The sequence below is a fragment of the Phyllopteryx taeniolatus genome, chromosome 3 (genome assembly GCF_024500385.1).
Source record: "Phyllopteryx taeniolatus isolate TA_2022b chromosome 3, UOR_Ptae_1.2, whole genome shotgun sequence".
NCBI classification, from domain to species: Eukaryota; Metazoa; Chordata; class Actinopteri; order Syngnathiformes; family Syngnathidae; genus Phyllopteryx; species Phyllopteryx taeniolatus.
Window position 1 is genome coordinate 28292289 of NC_084504.1, and position 19098 is coordinate 28311386.

Consider the following 19098-nt stretch of genomic DNA (forward strand, 5'->3'; position numbering starts at 1 on the left):
GTAAGGCTAGAAGTTTAGGGGCAGGGTTTAAATTATTTTACCATGGTGGAGATGGGAAGAGAAATGGAGTCGGGGTTATTTTAAAGGAAGAGTTAGCGAAGAATGTCTTGGAGGTGAAAAGACTATCAGATCGAATAATGAGGCTGAAACTTGAAATTGAGGGTGTTACGTATAATGTGATTAGCGACTATGGTGCACAGGTAGGATGTGACCTCGAGGTGAAAGAGAAATTCTGGAAGGAACAAGACGAAGTAGTTCTGAGCATCCCAGACAGAGAGAGAGTCTTGATTGGTGCAGATTGTAATGGGCATGTTAGTGAAGGAAACAAGGGTGATGAAGAAGTAACGGGTAAGTACTGCATCCAGGAAAGGAACTTGGAGGGACAGATGGTGGTAGACTTTGCAAAAAGGATGGAAATGGCTGTAGTGAACACTTTTTTTCCAGAAAAGGCAAGAACATAAGGTGACCTACAAGAGCAGAGGTAGAAGCACGCATTAAATCCTGTGCAGATGATGTAATCTGAAGGAGGTTACTGACTGTAAGGTGGTGGTAGTGGAGAGTGTGGCTAGCCAGCATAGGATGGTGGGTGTGTTAGATGACTCTGGTGGTGGGGAGGAAGATTAGAAAGACAAAGGCAGAGCAGAGAACCATGTGGTGGAAGCTGAGAAAGGAAGAGTGTTGTGTGGCTTCTCGGGAAGAGGTGAGACAGGCTCTCGGTGGAGAGGAAGAGCTTCCAGAAGACGACCACTACAGCCAAGGTGATCAGAGAGACAGGCAGGAGAGTACTTGGTGTATCTTCTGGCAGGAAAGGAGAGAAAGGAGACTTGGTGGTGGAACCTCAAAGTATAGGAAATCATATAAGGAAAGAGGTTACGTAAGAAGAAGTGGGACACTGAGAGGACCGGGGAGAGGCAAAAGGAATACATTGACATGCGATGTAGGGAAAAGGTCGAGTTGACAAAGGCCAAACAAGAGGCATATGATTACATGTATGCCAGGTTGGAGACTAAAGAAGAAGAAAAGGATCTATACAGGTTGGCTAGACAGCGGGATAGAGATGAGAAGGATGTGCAGCAGGTTAGGGTGATCAAGGATCGAGATGGAAATGTGTTGACTGGTGCCAGTCGTGTAAAGTCGATGAATGAGGAAAATGAGAGAGAAGGAAGAGTAGAAGTGTGATGGAACAGGAAGTGGCAATGATTAGTAAGGGGATAGTTAGGTATTAAAGAGGATGGTAAAATGGAAAGGCAGTTGGTCCTGATGACATTCCTGTGGCGGTATGGAAGCATCTACGAAAGGTGGCTGTGGAGTTTTTGACCAGCTTGTTCAACAGAATTCTAGCAGGTGAGAAGATGCCTGAGGAATGGAGGAAAGGTGTGCTGGTGCCCATTTTTAAGAACAAGGGTGATGTGCAGAGCTGTGGGAACTATAGAGGAATAAAGTTGATGAGCCACACAATGAAGTTTTGGGAAAGAGTAGTGGAGGCTAGACTCAGGACAGAAGTGAGTATTTGCAAGCAACAATATGGTTTCATGCCTAGAAAGAATACCACAGATGCATTATTTGCCTTGAGGATGTTGATGGAAAAATTCAGAGGTCAGAAGGAGCTACATTGTGTCTTTGTAGATCTAAAGAAAGCCTATGACAGAGTACCCAGAGAGGAACTGTGGTACTGCATGCGGAAGTCTGGAGTGGCAGAGAAGTATGTTAGAATAATACAGAACATGTACGAGGGCAGCAGAACAGCACTGAGGTGTGCTGTAGGTGTGACAGACGAATTTAAGGTGGAGGTGGGACTGCATCAGGGATCAGCCCTGAGCCCCTTGCAGTGGTGATGGATAGGCTGACAGATGAGGTTAGACTGGAATCCCCGTGGACCATCATGTTTGCAGATGACATTGTGATCTGCAGTGAAAGCAGGGAGGAGGTGGAGGAACAGTTAGAAAGATGGAGGCTTTCACTGGAAAGGAGAGGAATGAAGATGAGCCGAAGTAAAACAGAATATATGTGCATGAATGAGAGGGATGGAGGGGGAAGAGTGAAGTTACAGGGAGAAGAGATAGCAAGGTTGGAGGGCTTTAAATACTTAGGATTAACATTCCTGAGCAAAGGTGAATGTGGTAAGGAAGTGAAGAAACGGGTCCAAGCAGGTTGGAACGAGTGGAGGAAGGCGTCAGGTGTGTTATGTGACAGACGTGTCTTTGCTAGGATGAAGGGCAATGTTTATAAAACAGTCATGGCCATCCATGATGTGCATATTAGAAACAGTGGCACTGACGAGACAGAAAGCAGATCTGAAGGTAGCATAAATGAAGAAGTAGAGGTTCTGTCTTGGAGTGACCAGGTTGCATAAAATTAGAAATGATCGCATCAGAGGGACAGCCGAGGTTTGATGTTTTGGAGACAAAGTTAGAGAGAGCAGACTTTGATGGTTTGGACACGTCCAGAGGAGAGAGAGTGAGTATATTGGTAGAAGGATGATGAGGATGGAGCTGCCAGGCAAGAGAGCTAGAGGAAGACCAAAGAGAAGGTATACAGGAAGTCCTCGATTTACGAACGAGTTCCGTTCCTACGCTGGCGACGTAACACAATTTCAGCGCAAGTCGGATTTCACCGTTAAAGTCGAAATTTACGTTTAAATACTTCTGTTACGGGTATTGTCCCAAGTGATTGTGACAGCAAGCTCAGTGTGCGTGGGCGTGAGTCGATGTCCGAGTGAGACGGGACTGCGGAGGTGGAAGGAGTGAATACGAGTGCGAGTGTGTACAGTGGCAAGTGTAGTGACGGCGACCGGGGAAGAGTAGCGATTGTCGAATGTGCAGAGGAGCTAATAAAGCCATTACAGCAGCAAATAGGCGCTTTGTGCCTTTATTGTTGCCGCCACCCAGCTCAGGTGTGCAACGAGAGAAGGGAGTTAACCCCTGCGTCTCCCGACCACGGTCAGGTGACCGGAGCGGGAAAGATTAACACTTTGTATAAAGAAACTAAAATACATTAAAATACAAAATAATATGCTGTACTTACCATTACTGCTGAGAGTGTGAAAAAAGGAGGGCGAAAAAGGCAAAGATACTCCCGCCGCACAAACACAGACACGCACTATGTACTAGCTTAGCAGAAACACTATGGTGCTGGGACAAAATGGCGGACGAGGCACGGGCGTCGTAAAGTCGAAACGTCGTAGGTCGAGTGCGTCGTAACTCGAGGACTTCCTGTATAGATGTAGTAAGGGAAGGCAGGAGGGCAGTTGGTGTTGGAGAGCAGGATGGCGAAGATAGGCTTACATGGAAAAGGATGGCGCCTTGTAGCGGCCCCTAACAGGACAAGCCGGACAGAAAAGTGCTGCAGCCTGCGTGGAGGAAGTGAGGATCAACCAACTCAGGAGTATCGAGTACAGGGATGTCCTACATGCAGAGTTTGTCATAAATCTCAGAGCTGCATGGTAGAGCGTTTCAAGACAGGGCAGTGGAACAAGCAAATCTATAAACTGGGTCACCCTAATCTAATTGTGACATGAACGAGTTTGCGGGAAAAAGGAGAGAAGCATGATTTTTAGCCTTTTTTTTGGGGCCCCCCCCCCCCCCCAAAAAAAAAATAGTGAACTTGAATTTCTTGACTAATGCATTGACATTTAAAATCATTTAAAATTGCTGTCCAGCCAGATGCCGTTGTATTTTTACAAACGTCTGAACAAACTTTAAATAAGAGTACCATTATGGGTAGAAATAGAGGGGGACGAGGCAGTTGACTTAGATGGAGCAAATGACCATGGTTTTAGTTTTACTACCATTCAAAAATAATTTGGAATCAATGAGAGCATCCTGCAAGCAAACAAAGTCACCGGTGAGGTGAGAATAATCTGCTAAACCTCTCATCATTGCCTCTCGCAGGCAAGGGGACAGACACAATGACTCTTTACCAACAGGTCTTTCTGACAAGATTACAAGTCCTGGCTTTGTAAACTCTGAACCCATGGCTGGGTTTTGAAGCTTGATGTTGCTAGTGATGGAGTCACCTATGACTAATGTACGGGAGCCAGTAGACTGAGTAGGAATGGGACGAGCTAAATGAGTGAATCTGTTATCTTCTGAACAGGCTTGCCTTAGTTAGCTGGCCGCTTTGGGCTAATGCTAACAGGACTAGTAGGTCAGCTACAACCTACATTATCAGTTGTGCTCGCCACATCTACAGTTAACAAACTATTCTGCTCTGGCTAGCGGAGATGTCCCTCTAGTAGGGAAAGCCTCTTAAGGAGAAGTCCACACTTGCGTTTATTTGTTCGGAGTTTTGGAGGCGAAGTCTGTGGGATAGACGGGCAGCCGAAGAGCCTCGTCGGCGTCGAACAGTGGTGTTGCTGAAGCTGGTCGCCTCGAAAACAGAGCTACTCTGCTCTCAAAAATTCTAAATAGTCTCAAAAAGTAAAAATGACAGTAAAATTTAAATGTAAAAATTAGACTTTACACCGATTTTATTGGGCTGATCGGTATCGGCCGATATTTAGCATTTTATGGTCATCGGCTGATCGGCGTTAATGTCATAATTCGCCGTCATTGATCGGCTCCGCGAAAGACATTTACTCCGCGTCGCCATGGTGCACAGTATATTTGAATCCAAAAGCTTGTTTATTTTCAGCCTTGTTGTGCGTCTTTTGACGTAGTATTGGAAATATCTGACGGCCAATAAAGTTATTCAAAAAACGTCGGCCGTGTGGAGGTCCTGGGCCGGTATGGTTACACGTGGTCTGCGGTTGTGAGGCTGGTTGTATGTACTGCCAAACTGTCTGAAAGGCCTTTGGAGACGGCTTATGGTAGAAGAATGAACATTCAATTCACGGGCAACAGCTCTGGTGGACATTCCTGCAGTCGCCATGCCAATTGCACGCTCCCTCAGAACCTGCGACATCTGTGGCATTGTGATGTGTGATAAAACTGCACATTTCAGAGTGGCCTTTTATTGTGGCCAGCCTGTGGCACACCTGTGCAATAATCATGATGTTTCATCAGCATCTTGATATGCCACACCTCTGAGGTGGGATGGATTATTTTGACAAAGGAGAAATGCTCACGATCACAGATTTAGACAGATTTGTGAACAATATTTGAGGGAAATGGCCTTTTGTGTATGTAGAAAAAGTTTTAGATCTTGGAGTCCAGCTCCAAGTGTTGCGTTTATTTATTTATTTTTTCAGTGTATATCTTTTTGCCCATTAATCTTGTGACATGGTACATTTTTGTCAGTTTGCATTATTTGTTTCTGTTGTTTCTTTTCAGTGCTTCCACATCCTTACCCTGCTCTTTCTACTAATGTACTTCCCAACCTTACCAATTTTGCTGCTCAGCCTGGTTTGCTAGGTAACACACACAGTTTTCAGGTGAGATTTCTTGCCATTTTGTCTGTATTTATTGTACATATTTTATCAATCAATCAATCAATCAAAGCTTACTTCTATAGCACTTTTTATGAGAGGAAATAAGTTGTTTCTTGTTCTGTTAATTTTTTTTCATTCTTATTATTGTATTGTTGTTGTTGTTGTTGTTTTAAAGCCTTTCTCCTTCACACAGACTTATGTTCCTACAACTCAGCTCCAGTCTGTTGGCCAAGTTTATCCTGCACGTGTCCCTTATATTGGTAAGATAAGAAAACTCAGTTAAACTAGAAGAATATAAGAACGTAATGTTTCTTTGTATATTTTAAGTGGGAAAATGTCCTCCAGGCTCCAGTGACATGACTTCCTTCTTGATGATTGACGCCCGACAGCAAAACACCGAGATCCGGTTAGCTGTCGGAAAAGTAGCAGACAAAGTTGATCAACTTGCATCTAAGGTACACAATCCAAGAATATGCCAAGTATGGCTTTAATACAAATTTGTCTAACTTTCGACTCAAAATTATTGAATATTTTATTTATTAGATAGACGACTTTCAAAGGCAGGGAACTGTCTCCTTGGGCCTGTCCGGTATATCGATGGAGTCCTCCATGATCATGCAAAACGTCCAAAGAATTATCCAGGTATGTCATTAAAGGTCGTTTTACTACCACCTTGTGTGACTGACAAAAATGTACATGAGCGAAACAAAACCAGAACTACAAGAAATAAAATAAGAATGATGGCAGCTCACAGTCCGGACTACAGACGAAGTTGAAACTTCTCAATTTTCATTGTAAATATTATTGAAGAAAAGTATTGTAAGTCCTTTCGTGAGTCATCATGACTGCTTTATGACCGCGCACTTCGGTATGAATAATTAACCCACAATGCATTGGGCACTTAACATGCCAGTAAAACTGTATTCTTAATGTGTAAATAAAAAAAGTAACAACAATCGGATACACTTTTTACAAAGGAAAATAACAAAAATAATGTGGCGATAGGGAAATTGTGCATTTCTTTGTAATTTTATGGTAGTGGGATTTGAACCCCAGTCCTCAGAACTGTGAGGCAGATGTTTAAACAGTCGTGCACCGTGCCGCCATCTTTAAAATATCGTTTTGTGTAAAGAACATGTTTTAGCGAGCTAGCTTGAAATAAAGTAAGCGTGTCCGAGCGAAATTTCAAACTAGTCATGGATTTTCAAAGTACTACGCCTCGCCCTCCTCTCTCCCGCTGCGGTTGTTACCGCTCCTTATGCTGTAATTGACCAATTTGAACAAATAATTACTTGGGCACTCTTTATTTGGAATGCATAATCACAGCTAGACGATGATCATCTTCTTTGGAAGAATTTAGGCTTCGAAGGAAGCAAAAGCTGAATTATTTAATAAAAAGTTCAAACAACTGATCTCATTTGAAAAAATGAGTAAATCTAAGGCGAGAACGTGATGTTATCGAAGTTACAAATTTGTGTAATATCTTTCCCTCGTAACGACTTATTCACAATAACATATTTTCTCGTATTTCTGTAGATCCATCCATTTTCTTTACCGCTTATCCTCACTCGGGTCGCGGGCTGCTGGAGCCTATCCCAGCTATCTATTTCTCAAAATCCTAAAAATAATAAAAATGCAGATGCCAATGCACTTACAAGCACCTCATTGCTTGAGACAAATGTAAGGAATGAAACTTCTTGAACTGTCAAACTACTCAATGCAAAATTAAAATGAGACAAAAGGAAAATGTTTCCGGGTCAGTGAGTCAAATCCAGATGAAATCTTCCATCGATGAATCAATCTCAAGTGGGGAAGCGGCACTTATTTGCAATAACTTGACAACTAACTTTTAACATGGAAAAACAGACAACATACATTTAAATATCAAGAAATCCCCAATGAATATGATTACAAATGATAATAGCAAATGCACCCTCCTCTGGCTGATTGGTATGCTGCTCGCTCTCTGTTGGGGTAGGGGCAAATTTATTGACATCACCCCAGAGAAGTCTGCAAACGTCAAAACGACCAAAACTGTCCAGAACACAGGGAAGAAGAAAAAAAAAAAGGGGGGGGGAATGGGAGAATGACAGGTCAACTTTTGGTTTGTCCCATTAGCTGTTGTAACAACCATTACGCGTATGATTTGTTTGGCAGTAACGATAGCGAGATCAAATGAAAATGTTCTATTTTATATTTTAAATTGTGTGGCCTGTTATCTTATAAATTAAAGGCAATGTTAAAAACGAACTAACGACGAGAACTTCAGAGGAACTTCAAATTGTGCCAGTTGTTTGCTAACTCCCATTGAACATGCGTTTGAATGGGATTGGTTAACTCTGAACACAGCCACATTCCCAGTTATGAGGGTGTGCACACTTAGGAAGAAAAATAAACGACTGAGATAATCTTTCTCGAAAGGATTACATTTTTTTTTTAATTGAGTTGTATAGCTTATAAGTCACATTAATGACGTAAAATAAATAACTAAATATTTTGGCCTCACTTTATTTTGCATCACAAAAACCTGGCATTTGTCAGGGATGTGTACGACCCTAGTGAGGATAAGCGGTTCAGAAAATTGATGTATAATGTCCTTTTCTTGTTTATAGGAAAATGAATGTTTAAAGAAGGAAATATTTGAGAAAAGCTCTCGTATTGAGGAACAAAACCGTAACATAAGTGAACTATTCAACCAAAGCCAAAGGTGAGTGTGAATATTTTTCAGTAGTCTCATCCGTTCCTGTCCAAATGCCCAGCTATATAATGCCAATTCATATATCTTGTGTAGGTATATGGAACAGAGCAACACCCTTTTGGAAAAGAGAAATGACTCCCTGAAGGCCTCGAGCGGACAGAGTGAGGCCAGACAACTGCAGGCTGAACAAGACAAGGTCAGTGTTGCTCATCACTGCCAAATTATAATGGGCACAAAATGTAGCTTTGTTTACATTTGTTTATATCTTACATCCATGTTTTGCATTCCTTAAGAAGTGAAAACATGACAACACAACTCTTTTTTTTGTTTGTTTGTTTTTTGTTTTCTTTTTGTCGAACGAGAATTTTCAAGTGGTCTGGTAGGCCCTTTTTGCTTCCATTTTGGGCCAGATTGTCTTCTTTGAATAATGTGAGGGAAATTAATTGTTTTGCTTCTCCTTGTCGCACACTTCAGAAAATTCAGAAAACCTTGTACGCACAAAAATATCCAGAGGTATGCATCTGTGAGTACGCATGAATCCAAGCACATTTCCTTCGTACATTCCAATCAACGTGGAAATGAGCGCACATGCTGGAGTTGCCGACTCCTCCCTGTCCACGCCAACATTTAAATACGCAAATCATATTTTCAAATCATAAATTCTGTCACTTTATAGTATGTTACAGTGTTTCTCAGTGTGGCACGTACGCGGCGCTCCCTCTGGTGGTATGCGAAATAATCATTGAATATTGCCGCACTCGCAACACTGCAATTGTGTGTTCTTTAGTTCTGTAATATCCGATTTTCCAGGAGTCCTTGAAGGAAACCAGCCGAGTGTGATTTGTGATTGGCTGGGGGAATCGAGGGGTGAGGAGAGAGGGAGTAGCGAAAGCGTGTCCATTTAGACACGTGGGCTGACTGTTACAGGAAATACGGTATAGTACTTTATTAATCTTGTTTTGGCGGGATTACGGCCGACACTAATTTGTTTTGAAATAGTTTGTTGGTAGCTCACTGCTTGTCCTGGTTTCTTCTTCCAAAGCAAAGGTAGCACTACATGAACAACAGTACAACTTTGGTTTCTGTGGGTGCGCCGATGAACCCCCCTCTAAGCAGCAGCAAACAAATGGTGCAACCAGTGAGAAATTAAATGACTTAACTAGATAAAACTACACACTCCTTCTTTATTTTAGCTCTGTGCTTAGGGTCATAGTCTTGTTGGAAGGTGAACCTTCGGCCCAGTCTGAGGTCCTGAGCACTCTGGAGGAGGTTTTTGTCTCGAATATCCCTGTACTTGGCCGCTTTCATCTTTCCCTTGATTGCAAGCAGTCGTCCTGTCCCTGCAGCTGAAAAACACCCCCGTAGCATGATGCTGCTACTACAATGCTTCACTGTTGGGACTGTATTGGACGGGTGATGAGCAATGCCTGGTTTTCTCCACACGTACCGCTGAGAATTAAGGCCAAAAAGTTCTATCTTGGTGAATCTTATTTCTCACCATCTTGGTGTCCTTCAGGTGTTTTTTAGCAGACTCCATGCGGGCTTTCATGTGTCTTGCACTGAGGAGAGGCATCCGTTGGGCCACTCTGCCAAAAAGCCCCGACTGGTGAGAGCTGAGAACATTGGACAAAGCCAATACAGCAATTTGGAATGTCCTGAAAAAGAAAGAAACTCCCGGTGTACTGAGCAACAGACATCAAAGAGGTTGGCCAAGGGTATCAACAGCAATTGATGACAGAAACATTGTGAGAGCTGTGAAGAAACACCCAAATACAACAGTCAGTGACATCACTGCCAACCTCCACAGGGCAGGGGTGAAGGTATCACAATCCACTGTTCGAAGAAGACTTTGAGAGAAGAAATATCCAGGCCATACTACAAGATGCAAACTACTCATCAGCAAAAAGAATCAGAAGGGCAGATTGGATTTTACAAAGTAGTACAGAGATGAGGCACAAAAGTTTTGGAACAAGGTTTTATGGACCGATTAGACCAATATTAACCTCTACCAAAGTGATGGAAAGGCCAAGGTATGGAGAAAGAAAGGATCTGCTTATGATCCAAAACACAAGCTTATCTGTGAAACATGGTGGATGTAATGGCTTGGGCTTGCATGGCTGCTTCTGGAACGAGCTCCCTAGTCTTTATTGATGATGTAACTCATGATGGTAGCAGCAGAATGAATGCTGAAATTTACAAAACCATTGTGTCTGGCAATTTACAGAAAAATACATACAAACTAATCGGTAGAAGCTTCATCATGCAACAAGACAATGACCCGAAAGACACTGCCAAAACAACAAAGGACTTCATCAGGGGGGAAAAGTGGAAGGTCTTAGACTGGCCAAGTCAATCACCTGACCTTAAGCCAATAGAGCATACATTTTACCTCATGAAGAGGAGACTGAAAGAAGAAACTAACAGAAACAAACCAGAACTGGAAGAGGCTTCAGTAAAGTCCTGGAAAAGCATTTCAAATGAAGAATGCAACAGTCTGGTGAAGTCAATGGGTCACAGGCTTGATGCAGTTATTGCAGGGTCAGGTTTATGCCACCAAATATTTGTTATTCACTCAAAGTTAATTTAATAATGCCTGTTCCAATACGTTTGTTCACTTGAAAAGTGGGTGGCTTCAAACAAAAGGTGCTGTCAGGGCCGATACTGATTATTAGTAGTCAAGGAGGCCGGTGACCAATAATTGAAGCCGACTTTTGTTTAGCGGGAAAAGAAAATATTGGTGTCAAAATTTTTTTGGGTTTCAGTTTCCACTCAGTGACGGTGTAAGTGGTTGAACGTCTGTCTCAGAGGCCTGTATTGACTGGGAACCAGTCCAGAATATAGTATGCCTTTTGCCAAAAGTCAGGTGGGACAGGCTGCAGCTCTCCACAACCCTCAGCAGGATAAGCGCGATAGAAAATGGATCGGTGGACTTTTTATTTGTTTGTATACCAATAGTTGGATCTCTAGCGTGTCAGCCCTCTCTCAGGTAAACCAAGTAAATCTTTTTTTCCACTGCTTATTTCTTAATACGTGTCTGTGAACAAGCCGTTCTTCATTTTTGGGAATTGGTACTCATAATTCTGCTGATTTTCATAACTCTCCCCAGACTGACTTTCAGCCTCAGTTCTCAGTCCTCCCCTGCGAAAAAGACTTTCAGGCCACGGCCGGACTAGACTCGCTGAAACACTATCATGTCAAAGCAATAATAATAAGCAGAGCTGCTAGCTCCGCCCCTGGTTGTCATAACGAAAGACATACTTGCCTTTGTTTTTGACAAAAGCATGTCAGACATAGTCCATAGACAATATACCATGGGAAGTGTTTTAAAACAGTTTAACTCAATTGAATTACCTTTGTTTTTGACAAAAGCATTTCAGACATAGTCCATAGACAATATACCATGGGAACTGTTTTAAAACAGTTGAACTCAATTGAAGTTAGCATTTTGGTGTGGCCCTTGACAACTGTTCCAGTTTCTCACATGGCCCCTTGGGAACATAAATTGCCAACCCAGGGTTAGAAGTTTGAAAATGAATTTTTGCTTTACAAAATAATATCCAGAAAGCATCTGAAAACTATTGTTGGCCATTATTTCCTAGCCATGGTTTTAGTTCCCCAGTCTCATTTGTGCTTTTTTTTGGGTAGAGCCACCGGCATATCTCTTGCTCATACTGTCATTGCATCTTCTTGATTGCTCACCAGATTCAGTTGAGAGAAGAACTGGCATCAACCACAGCCCAGCTTTCTCAAGTAAAACTAGAGACTTTGGCTCATCAGCAGAAGGTTTTGGAGCTGCAGACTAAACTGAGCACAAGCCTGCTCAACTGTGAACACTGCTCTAAGCACATCCATGAGCTGCAATCACAACTGGAAGGTTAGTGTTCATATATTTTCTCTGGAATAGGTTGATAAGTTCTCTTTGTAGTAAGAACTCTGTGTATAAAGGAACTCCTAAGTGGAAGTGCTTTTCAGCTTTATGTGAAGCAGACATTACTTTTCTATCAGGTTCATTGGTGAAATGGAAAGCTGCCAAAATGTAGGTATCAATGGTACAGTGCTGTGGCGTTACACTGTATCTCGCTGTTATGATGTGACGTTATTATAATTGGGGATCCAGCCATTGTTGTCTCGCTTACACAACTCTTGAGCACACCTCCTGATCAGAATTTACAGATCTTAACTTTATTGTGAACTGTATTGCTGACGGAAACATGGCCTTCTAATTTTCACCTTTGGCCTACAAAAATCTGAAGTGGCCAGTCTCACTCTAATGAATGAATGACATCATCACTGATCGAACATTGCTGCTAGTATATGTGTTTGTTTGTGTCAGAGCTGAAGGAAGTATCAGAAAGAGCCCAGGTACAGTACCGTGCAGAGATGCAAAGGCGCAAGGAGATTGAGCAAAAGCTCAAAAACATGGAGGAGGAAGTTAATGACCTGAGGAGGAATCAAAATGGTCTCAAACAAGTGAGTGCCCTCCATAATGTTTCTTCTGTCACTAAGCAGTTCAGTACTGTACTGTTAGTGTGTATGATCTTCCCTTTACCATATTACCTTAACTCATATTGCCTGGGTGGGAATCACAGAGTAACTTGTGATACGATATATTTTTCCAACTGCAATGATATCTTGATATAGCAATTATACAGCAGTCTGTATAATGGAAGAAAGTTAGCTACGATACATCACAATATCTGTGACCGAAGAAGAGAAGATTGTCGAAACATATTAAGAATACAAATATCAGAGAAATTCATTGACTACAAAATTCATCTTTCTCTCATTTGTCTCAATTTAACCAACTGATGAAACAGTGAACAGTAAATTCAGTCAAAAATAAACACAAACGACAAACTTGTAAAATCAACACAATGGACCGACTTGTAATGTAAAATGGAGATATTTATTTTTGGCTATCACTGTTTTATTTTTAACGTTTAATTATAATCATACAAAAGGTTTATCATCTCCTTCCTGAAATTTGGTTAGCTGGGACGCTTATAACAAAAGGTACACCAGACAACAGTTTACAACAGTAGAATACACAACTGAGGTCTACTAAGACTCGCATGAGATGCTGACGTCATTTGATGACAGTTTTTAATTTCAAAAGTTGTTCAAACTTCAAACTGTTCAAACTTCAAAGGAATTGTCTCAGATTGTCTCGAGGCACAAATCTGGGGAAGGGTGCAGGAAAGATTTCTGCTGCTTTGAGATTCCAATGAGTGGTGTCTCCTATTCTTTTGATCTGAAACCCAAATGTATACAACAAAAACAAAGGAATTCAACTTGCCGTTCCAATAGTTTTGGAGGGGACTGTATTTCAGCCAATAGATCTTGCCCGGAAAGGCAACATGACTGAATCAACAGTCTACCCTGTCTCATCCAAGTGAGCGACTGTATACCCAACCTACTGTTGAGCCAGTGACAAGTCTGGCTTTTGTTCCCGTGATGACTGGGACGAAGAGCTAGGATGTTGCGAAAAGGCATAATTTGTTGGAGCATAATAGTGCATCAGCATAACAATTGCAATGTCATTACCAGTGCCATAGAATCTTGCAAAAATCGGTTTTTGGTTGTTTCTGCTGGAAGCATAAAGCACACGCTTTTACTTCTTCCAGATATAGTCCGTCTTGTTTCACTGATACCAAGTAGGTTGATGTTATATCTGTTTATTTTGTAATTTGCTGGGCCGTACTGGCCTTGAACATGGTTCTAACATACCATGTCCCAAGCCTAGTCGTAGTCTTGAGAGAAGTAGTTTTGGCAATACCGCTTCCACATTGTGGGGTTGTTGTTGGGGTTCCAATTTCATGTTTGCTACCTGCCCTTTGATCCGGTTGAATTACTTATGAGATATCTATACAGACCCTTCCCAAAAAACTAGAATATCATGGAAGTTTTTATTTCCATTATTCCATTCAAACAGTGGAACTTTAATACATTATAGATTCAGGGCCCACAATTTAAACAATTTCAAGTATTTATTTGTTTGTTTTTACATAATTTGGGCTGCCAGTTCATAAAACCCACGAAATCAGTAATTTAAAGAACTCTGAATACTGTGAAGAAATCACCATTTACTTCTCGGTTTTTGTAGGGGGAAAAAAAAAAAAGAAATTAAGAGTCACATCAAATCAATCAAAATATGGTACTTTCAAAACGATATGTTACTCTTCAGTACTTGATTGGGAATCCCTTTGTTTTAATCACTGCCTGGATGTGCCGTGGCATTGAGGCAATCAGCCTGTGGCATTGCCTGGGAGTTATGGAGGCCCAGATTTCGTTGATGCTTGCGGTCAGTTATTTGTTTTTGGGTGTGGTGCCCCTCATTTTCCTCTTGGTAATACACCTTAGATTCTCAATGGGGTTTAGATCGGGCGAGTTGGCTGGCCAGTCAAGCACCGTGATGGCATGGGCATCAAACCAGGTTTTGGTGCTGGAAGATGAAATCTGCATCTCCATATAGATCCTCAGCAGAAGGAATCATGAAGTCTTCTAAAACATACTGGTAGACTTGCGGTGACCTTGGATTTAAGAAAGCAGAGTTTATCAACACCTACACTGGACATTCCACCCCAAATCATAACTTCTTTTCCTTTCAGCTTGTCCCGTTAGGGGTCGCCACAGCGCTATCTCCTGCATCCTCCTCTCGAACACCAACTGCCCTCATGTCTTCCCTCACGACATCCATTAACCTTCTCTTTGGTCTTCCTCTAGCTCTCTTGCCTGGCAGCTCCATCCTTATCATCCTTCTACCAATATACTCACTATTCCTCCTCTGGACGTGTCCAAACCATTGAAGTCTGCTCTCTCTTAACTTTGTCTCCAAAACCTCGAACCTTGGCTGTCCCTCTGATGAGCTCATTTCTAATTTTATCCAACCTGGTCACTCCAAGAGCGAACCTCAACATCTTAATTTCCGCCACCTCCAGCTCTGCTTCCTGTTGTCTCGTCAGTGCCACTGTCTCTAATCCGTACATCATGGCCGGCCTCACCACTGTTTTATAAACTTTGCCCTTCATCCTAGCAGAGACTCTTCTGTCACATAACACACCTGACACCTTCCTCCACCCGTTCCAACCTGCTTGGACCCGTTTCTTCACTTCCTGGATGGTTATTTAAAGTCCTCCACCCTTGCTATCTCTTCTCCCTGTAGCCTCATTCTTCCCCCACCACCCCTCTCATTCATGCACATATATTCTGTCTTACTTCGGCTAATCTTCATTCCTCTTCTTTCCAGTGCATGCCTCCATCTTTCTAACTGTTCGTCCACCTGCTCCCTTCTTTCACTGCAGATCACAATGTCATCTGTGAACATCATGGTCCACGGGGATGGTCCCTGATGCAGTCCCACCTCCACCTTAAACTCCTCTGTCACGCCTACAGCTCACCTCACCACAGTTCTGCTGCCCTCATACATGTCCTGTACTATTCTAAAAATACTTCTCTGCCACTCCAGACTTCCGCATGCAGTACCACAGTTCCTCTCTGGGTACTCTGTCATAGGCTTTCTCTAGATCTACAAAGACACAATGTAGCTCCTTCTGACCTTCTCTGTACTTTTCCATCAACATCCTCAAGGCAAATAATGCATCTGTGGTACTCTTTCTAGGCATGAAACCATACTGTTGCTCGCAAATACTAACTTCTGTCCTGAGTCTAGCCTCCACTACTCTTTCCCATAACTTCATTGTGTGGCTCATCAACTTTATTCCTCTATAGTTGCCACAGCTCTGCACATCACCTTTGTTCTTAAAAATGGGCACCAGTACACTTTTCCTCCATTCCTCAGGCATCTTCTCACGCACTAGAATTCTATTGAACAAGCTGGTCAAAAACTCCACAGCCACCTCTACTAGATGCTTCCATACCTCCACAGGAATGTCATCAGGACCAACTGCCTTTCCATTTTTCATTCTCTTTAATGCCTTTCTAACTTCCCCCTTACTAATCATTGCCACTTCCTGGTCCACCACACTTGCCTCTTCTACTCTCCCTTCTCTATCATTTTCCTCATTCATCAACTCCTCAAAGTATTCTTTCCATCTACCTAGCACACTGCTGGCACCAGTCAACATATTTCCATCTCTATCCTTAATCACCCTAACCTGCTGCACATCCTTCCCATCTCTATCCCTCTGTCTGGCCAGCCTGTATAGATCCTTTTCTCCTTCTTTAGTGTCCAATCTGCCATACATGTCCTCATATGCCTCTTGTTTTGCCTTTGCCACCTCTACCTTTGCCCTGTGTCGCATCTCAATGTATTCCTTTCGCCTCTCCTCGGTCCTCTCAGTGTCCCACTTCTTCTTAGCTAACCATTTTCCTTGTATGATTTCCTGTACTGTGAGGTTCCACCACCAAGTCTCCTTCTCTCCTTTCCTGCCAGAAGATACACCAGGTACTCTCCTGCCTGCTTCTCTGGTCACCTTGGCTGCAGTGGTCCAGTCTTCTGGAAGCTCTTCCCGTCCACCGAGAGCCTGTCTCACCTCTTCCCGAAAAGCTGCACAACACTCGTCCTGTCTCAGCTTCCACCACATGGTTCTCTTCTCTCCCTTTGTCTTTTTAATCTTCCTCCCCACCACTAGAGTCATCTAACACACCCACCATCCTATGCTGGCTAGCCACACTCTCCCCTACCACTACCTTACAGTCGGTAACCTCCTTCAGATTACATCGTCTGCACAAAATGTAATCCACCTGCGTGCTTCTACCTCCGCTCTTGTAGGTCACCCTATGTTCGTGCCTCTTCTGGAAAAAAGTGTTCACTACAGCCATTTGCATCCTTGTTGCAAAGTCTACCACCATCTGTCCCTCCAAGTTCCTTTCCTGGATGCTGTACTTACCCATCACTTCTTCATCACCCCTATTACCTTCACCAACATGTCCATTACAATCTGCACCAATTACGACTCTCTCTCTGTCTGGGATGCTCAGGACTACTTCATCTAGCTCCTTCCAGAATTTCTCTTTCACCTCTAGGTCACATCCTACCTGTGGGGCATAGCCACTAATCACATTACACATAACACCCTCAATTTCAAATTTCAGCCTCATCACTCGATCTGATACTATTTTCACCTCCAAGAAAATCTTAGCCAACTCTTCTTTTAAAATAACCCCGACTCCATTTCTCCTCCCATCTACACCATGGTAAAATAATTTAAACCCTGCCCCTAAACTTCTAGCCTTACTGCCTTTCCACCTGGTCTCCTGGACACACAATATATCAACCTTTCTCCTAATCATCATGTCAACCAACTCCCGAGATTTTCCTGTCATAGTCCCAACATTCAAAGTCCCCACATTCAGTTCTAGGCTCTGTGTTTTCCTCTTCTCTGCCAAAGAACCCGCTTTCCACCTCTTCTTCTTCTTTGACTTCGACCCACAGTAGCTGAATTTCCAACGGCGCCCTGCAGGTTGACGCCGCCGGTGGCGGACGTTGTTAACCCAGGCCACGACCAATCCGGTATGGAATACTTTGGATGAACGCTCATATTTATTTGGCAAGGTTTTAAGCCGGATGCCCTTCCTGACGCAACCCTCTACATTTATCCGGGCTTGGGACCGGCCTACAGTTTGCACTGACTTGTGCCCCCCATAGGGCTGCATTACCCCAAATGACTGACTGTGGATATTTCACACTGGACCACAAGCAGCTTGGGTTCTGTTCTTCAGCCATCTTCCTCCAAACCCTTGGGCCTTGATTCCCGAATGAAAGGCATACTTTACTTTCATCGCAAAAGAGGACCTTGGACCACTGGCCAACAGTCCAGTCCTCCTTCTCCTTGACCCAGTTGAGACGCTTCCTACGTCGGCTCGGGCTCAGAAGTGGCTTGACCCCAGGAACCTGACAGTTGTAGCCCATCTCCCGGATGTGTCTGAATGTGGTGGTTTTTGAAACTGTGACTCGCACCTCATTCCATTCTTTCTGGACCTCTGCTATATTCTTGAATCTTCTGTTTGATAATCCACTGAAACCCACGGTCATCTCTTTTGCTGGTGTATCTTCTCCTGCCACATTTTGTCCTTTCCATTGATATACTTGGACACAGCACTCTGTGAACAGCCAGCCTCCTTAGCTATGAAGTTTTGTGGCTTACCCATTCCTTGGAGGGTAAGTGGGTACGGAAAGTATTCAGACCCCCTTAAAAATTTTTGTATCTTTGTTGTATTGCAGCCATTTGCTAAAATCATTTAAGTTCATTTTTTCCCCTCAATGTACACACAGCACTCCATATTGACGGAAAAAAACGGAATTGTTGAAATTTTTGCAGATTAAAAAAGAAAAACTGAAATATCACACAGCCATAAGTATTCAGACCCTTTGTTCAGTATTTAGTAGAAGCACCCTTTTGAGCTAATAAAGCCATAAGTTTTTTTTTTTTTTTTTTTTTCCACACCTGGATTTGGGGATCATCTGCCATTCCTCCTTGCAGATCCTCTCCAGTTCTGTCAGGTTGGATGGTGAATGTTGGTGGACAGCCATTTTCAGGTCTCTCCAGAGATGCTCAATTGGGTTTAAGTCAGGGCTCTGGCTTGGCCATTCAAGAACAGTCACGGAGTTGTTCTGAAGCCACTCCTTCGTTAATATAGCTGTGTGCTTCATGTGTGCTTCGGGTCATTGTTGGAAGGTGAACCTTTGGCCCAGTCTGAGGTCCTGAGCACTCTGGAGACTGTTTTCGTCCAGGATATCTCTGTACTTGGCCGCATTAATCTTTCCTTCGATTGCAACCAGTCCTGTCCCTGCAGCTGAAAAACACCCCCATAGCATGATACTGCCACCACCTTGCTTCACTGTTGGGATTGTATTGGACAGGTGATGAGCAGTGCCTGGTTTTCTCCACACATACTGCTTAGAATTAAGGCCCAACAGTTCTATCTTGGTCTCATCAGACCAGAGAATCTTATTTCTCACCATCTTGGAGTCTTTAGCAAACTCCATGCGGGCTTTCTTGTGTCTTGCACTGAGGAGAGGCTTCCGTCGGGCCACTCTGCCATAAAGCCCCGACTTCATCAATGACGTCCT

The 19098-nt window shown here is 43.0% G+C and overlaps 1 protein-coding gene across 6 annotated transcripts in view; it reads left to right on the plus strand.

Moving 5' to 3' along the window:
• LOC133475437 (ubiquinol-cytochrome-c reductase complex assembly factor 3-like) overlaps positions 1-19098 on the plus strand; it is a 65373-nt gene that overhangs the window by 17253 nt on the left and 29022 nt on the right. For 4 of the 6 annotated variants that reach the window (XM_061768287.1, XM_061768286.1, XM_061768284.1 and 1 more), the window contains 8 exons: positions 5271-5371; positions 5562-5628; positions 5696-5823; positions 5912-6010; positions 7981-8075; positions 8160-8262; positions 11769-11940; positions 12400-12536. In XM_061768287.1, the coding sequence (XP_061624271.1) occupies positions 5271-5371; positions 5562-5628; positions 5696-5823; positions 5912-6010; positions 7981-8075; positions 8160-8262; positions 11769-11940; positions 12400-12536 (902 nt within the window). Of the gene's footprint in view, positions 1-5270; positions 5372-5561; positions 5629-5695; positions 5824-5911; positions 6011-7980; positions 8076-8159; positions 8263-8355; positions 9002-10828; positions 11053-11768; positions 11941-12399; positions 12537-19098 lie in introns of those variants that run through there. The other 2 variants (XM_061768288.1, XM_061768289.1) reach the window with 2 other exon arrangements.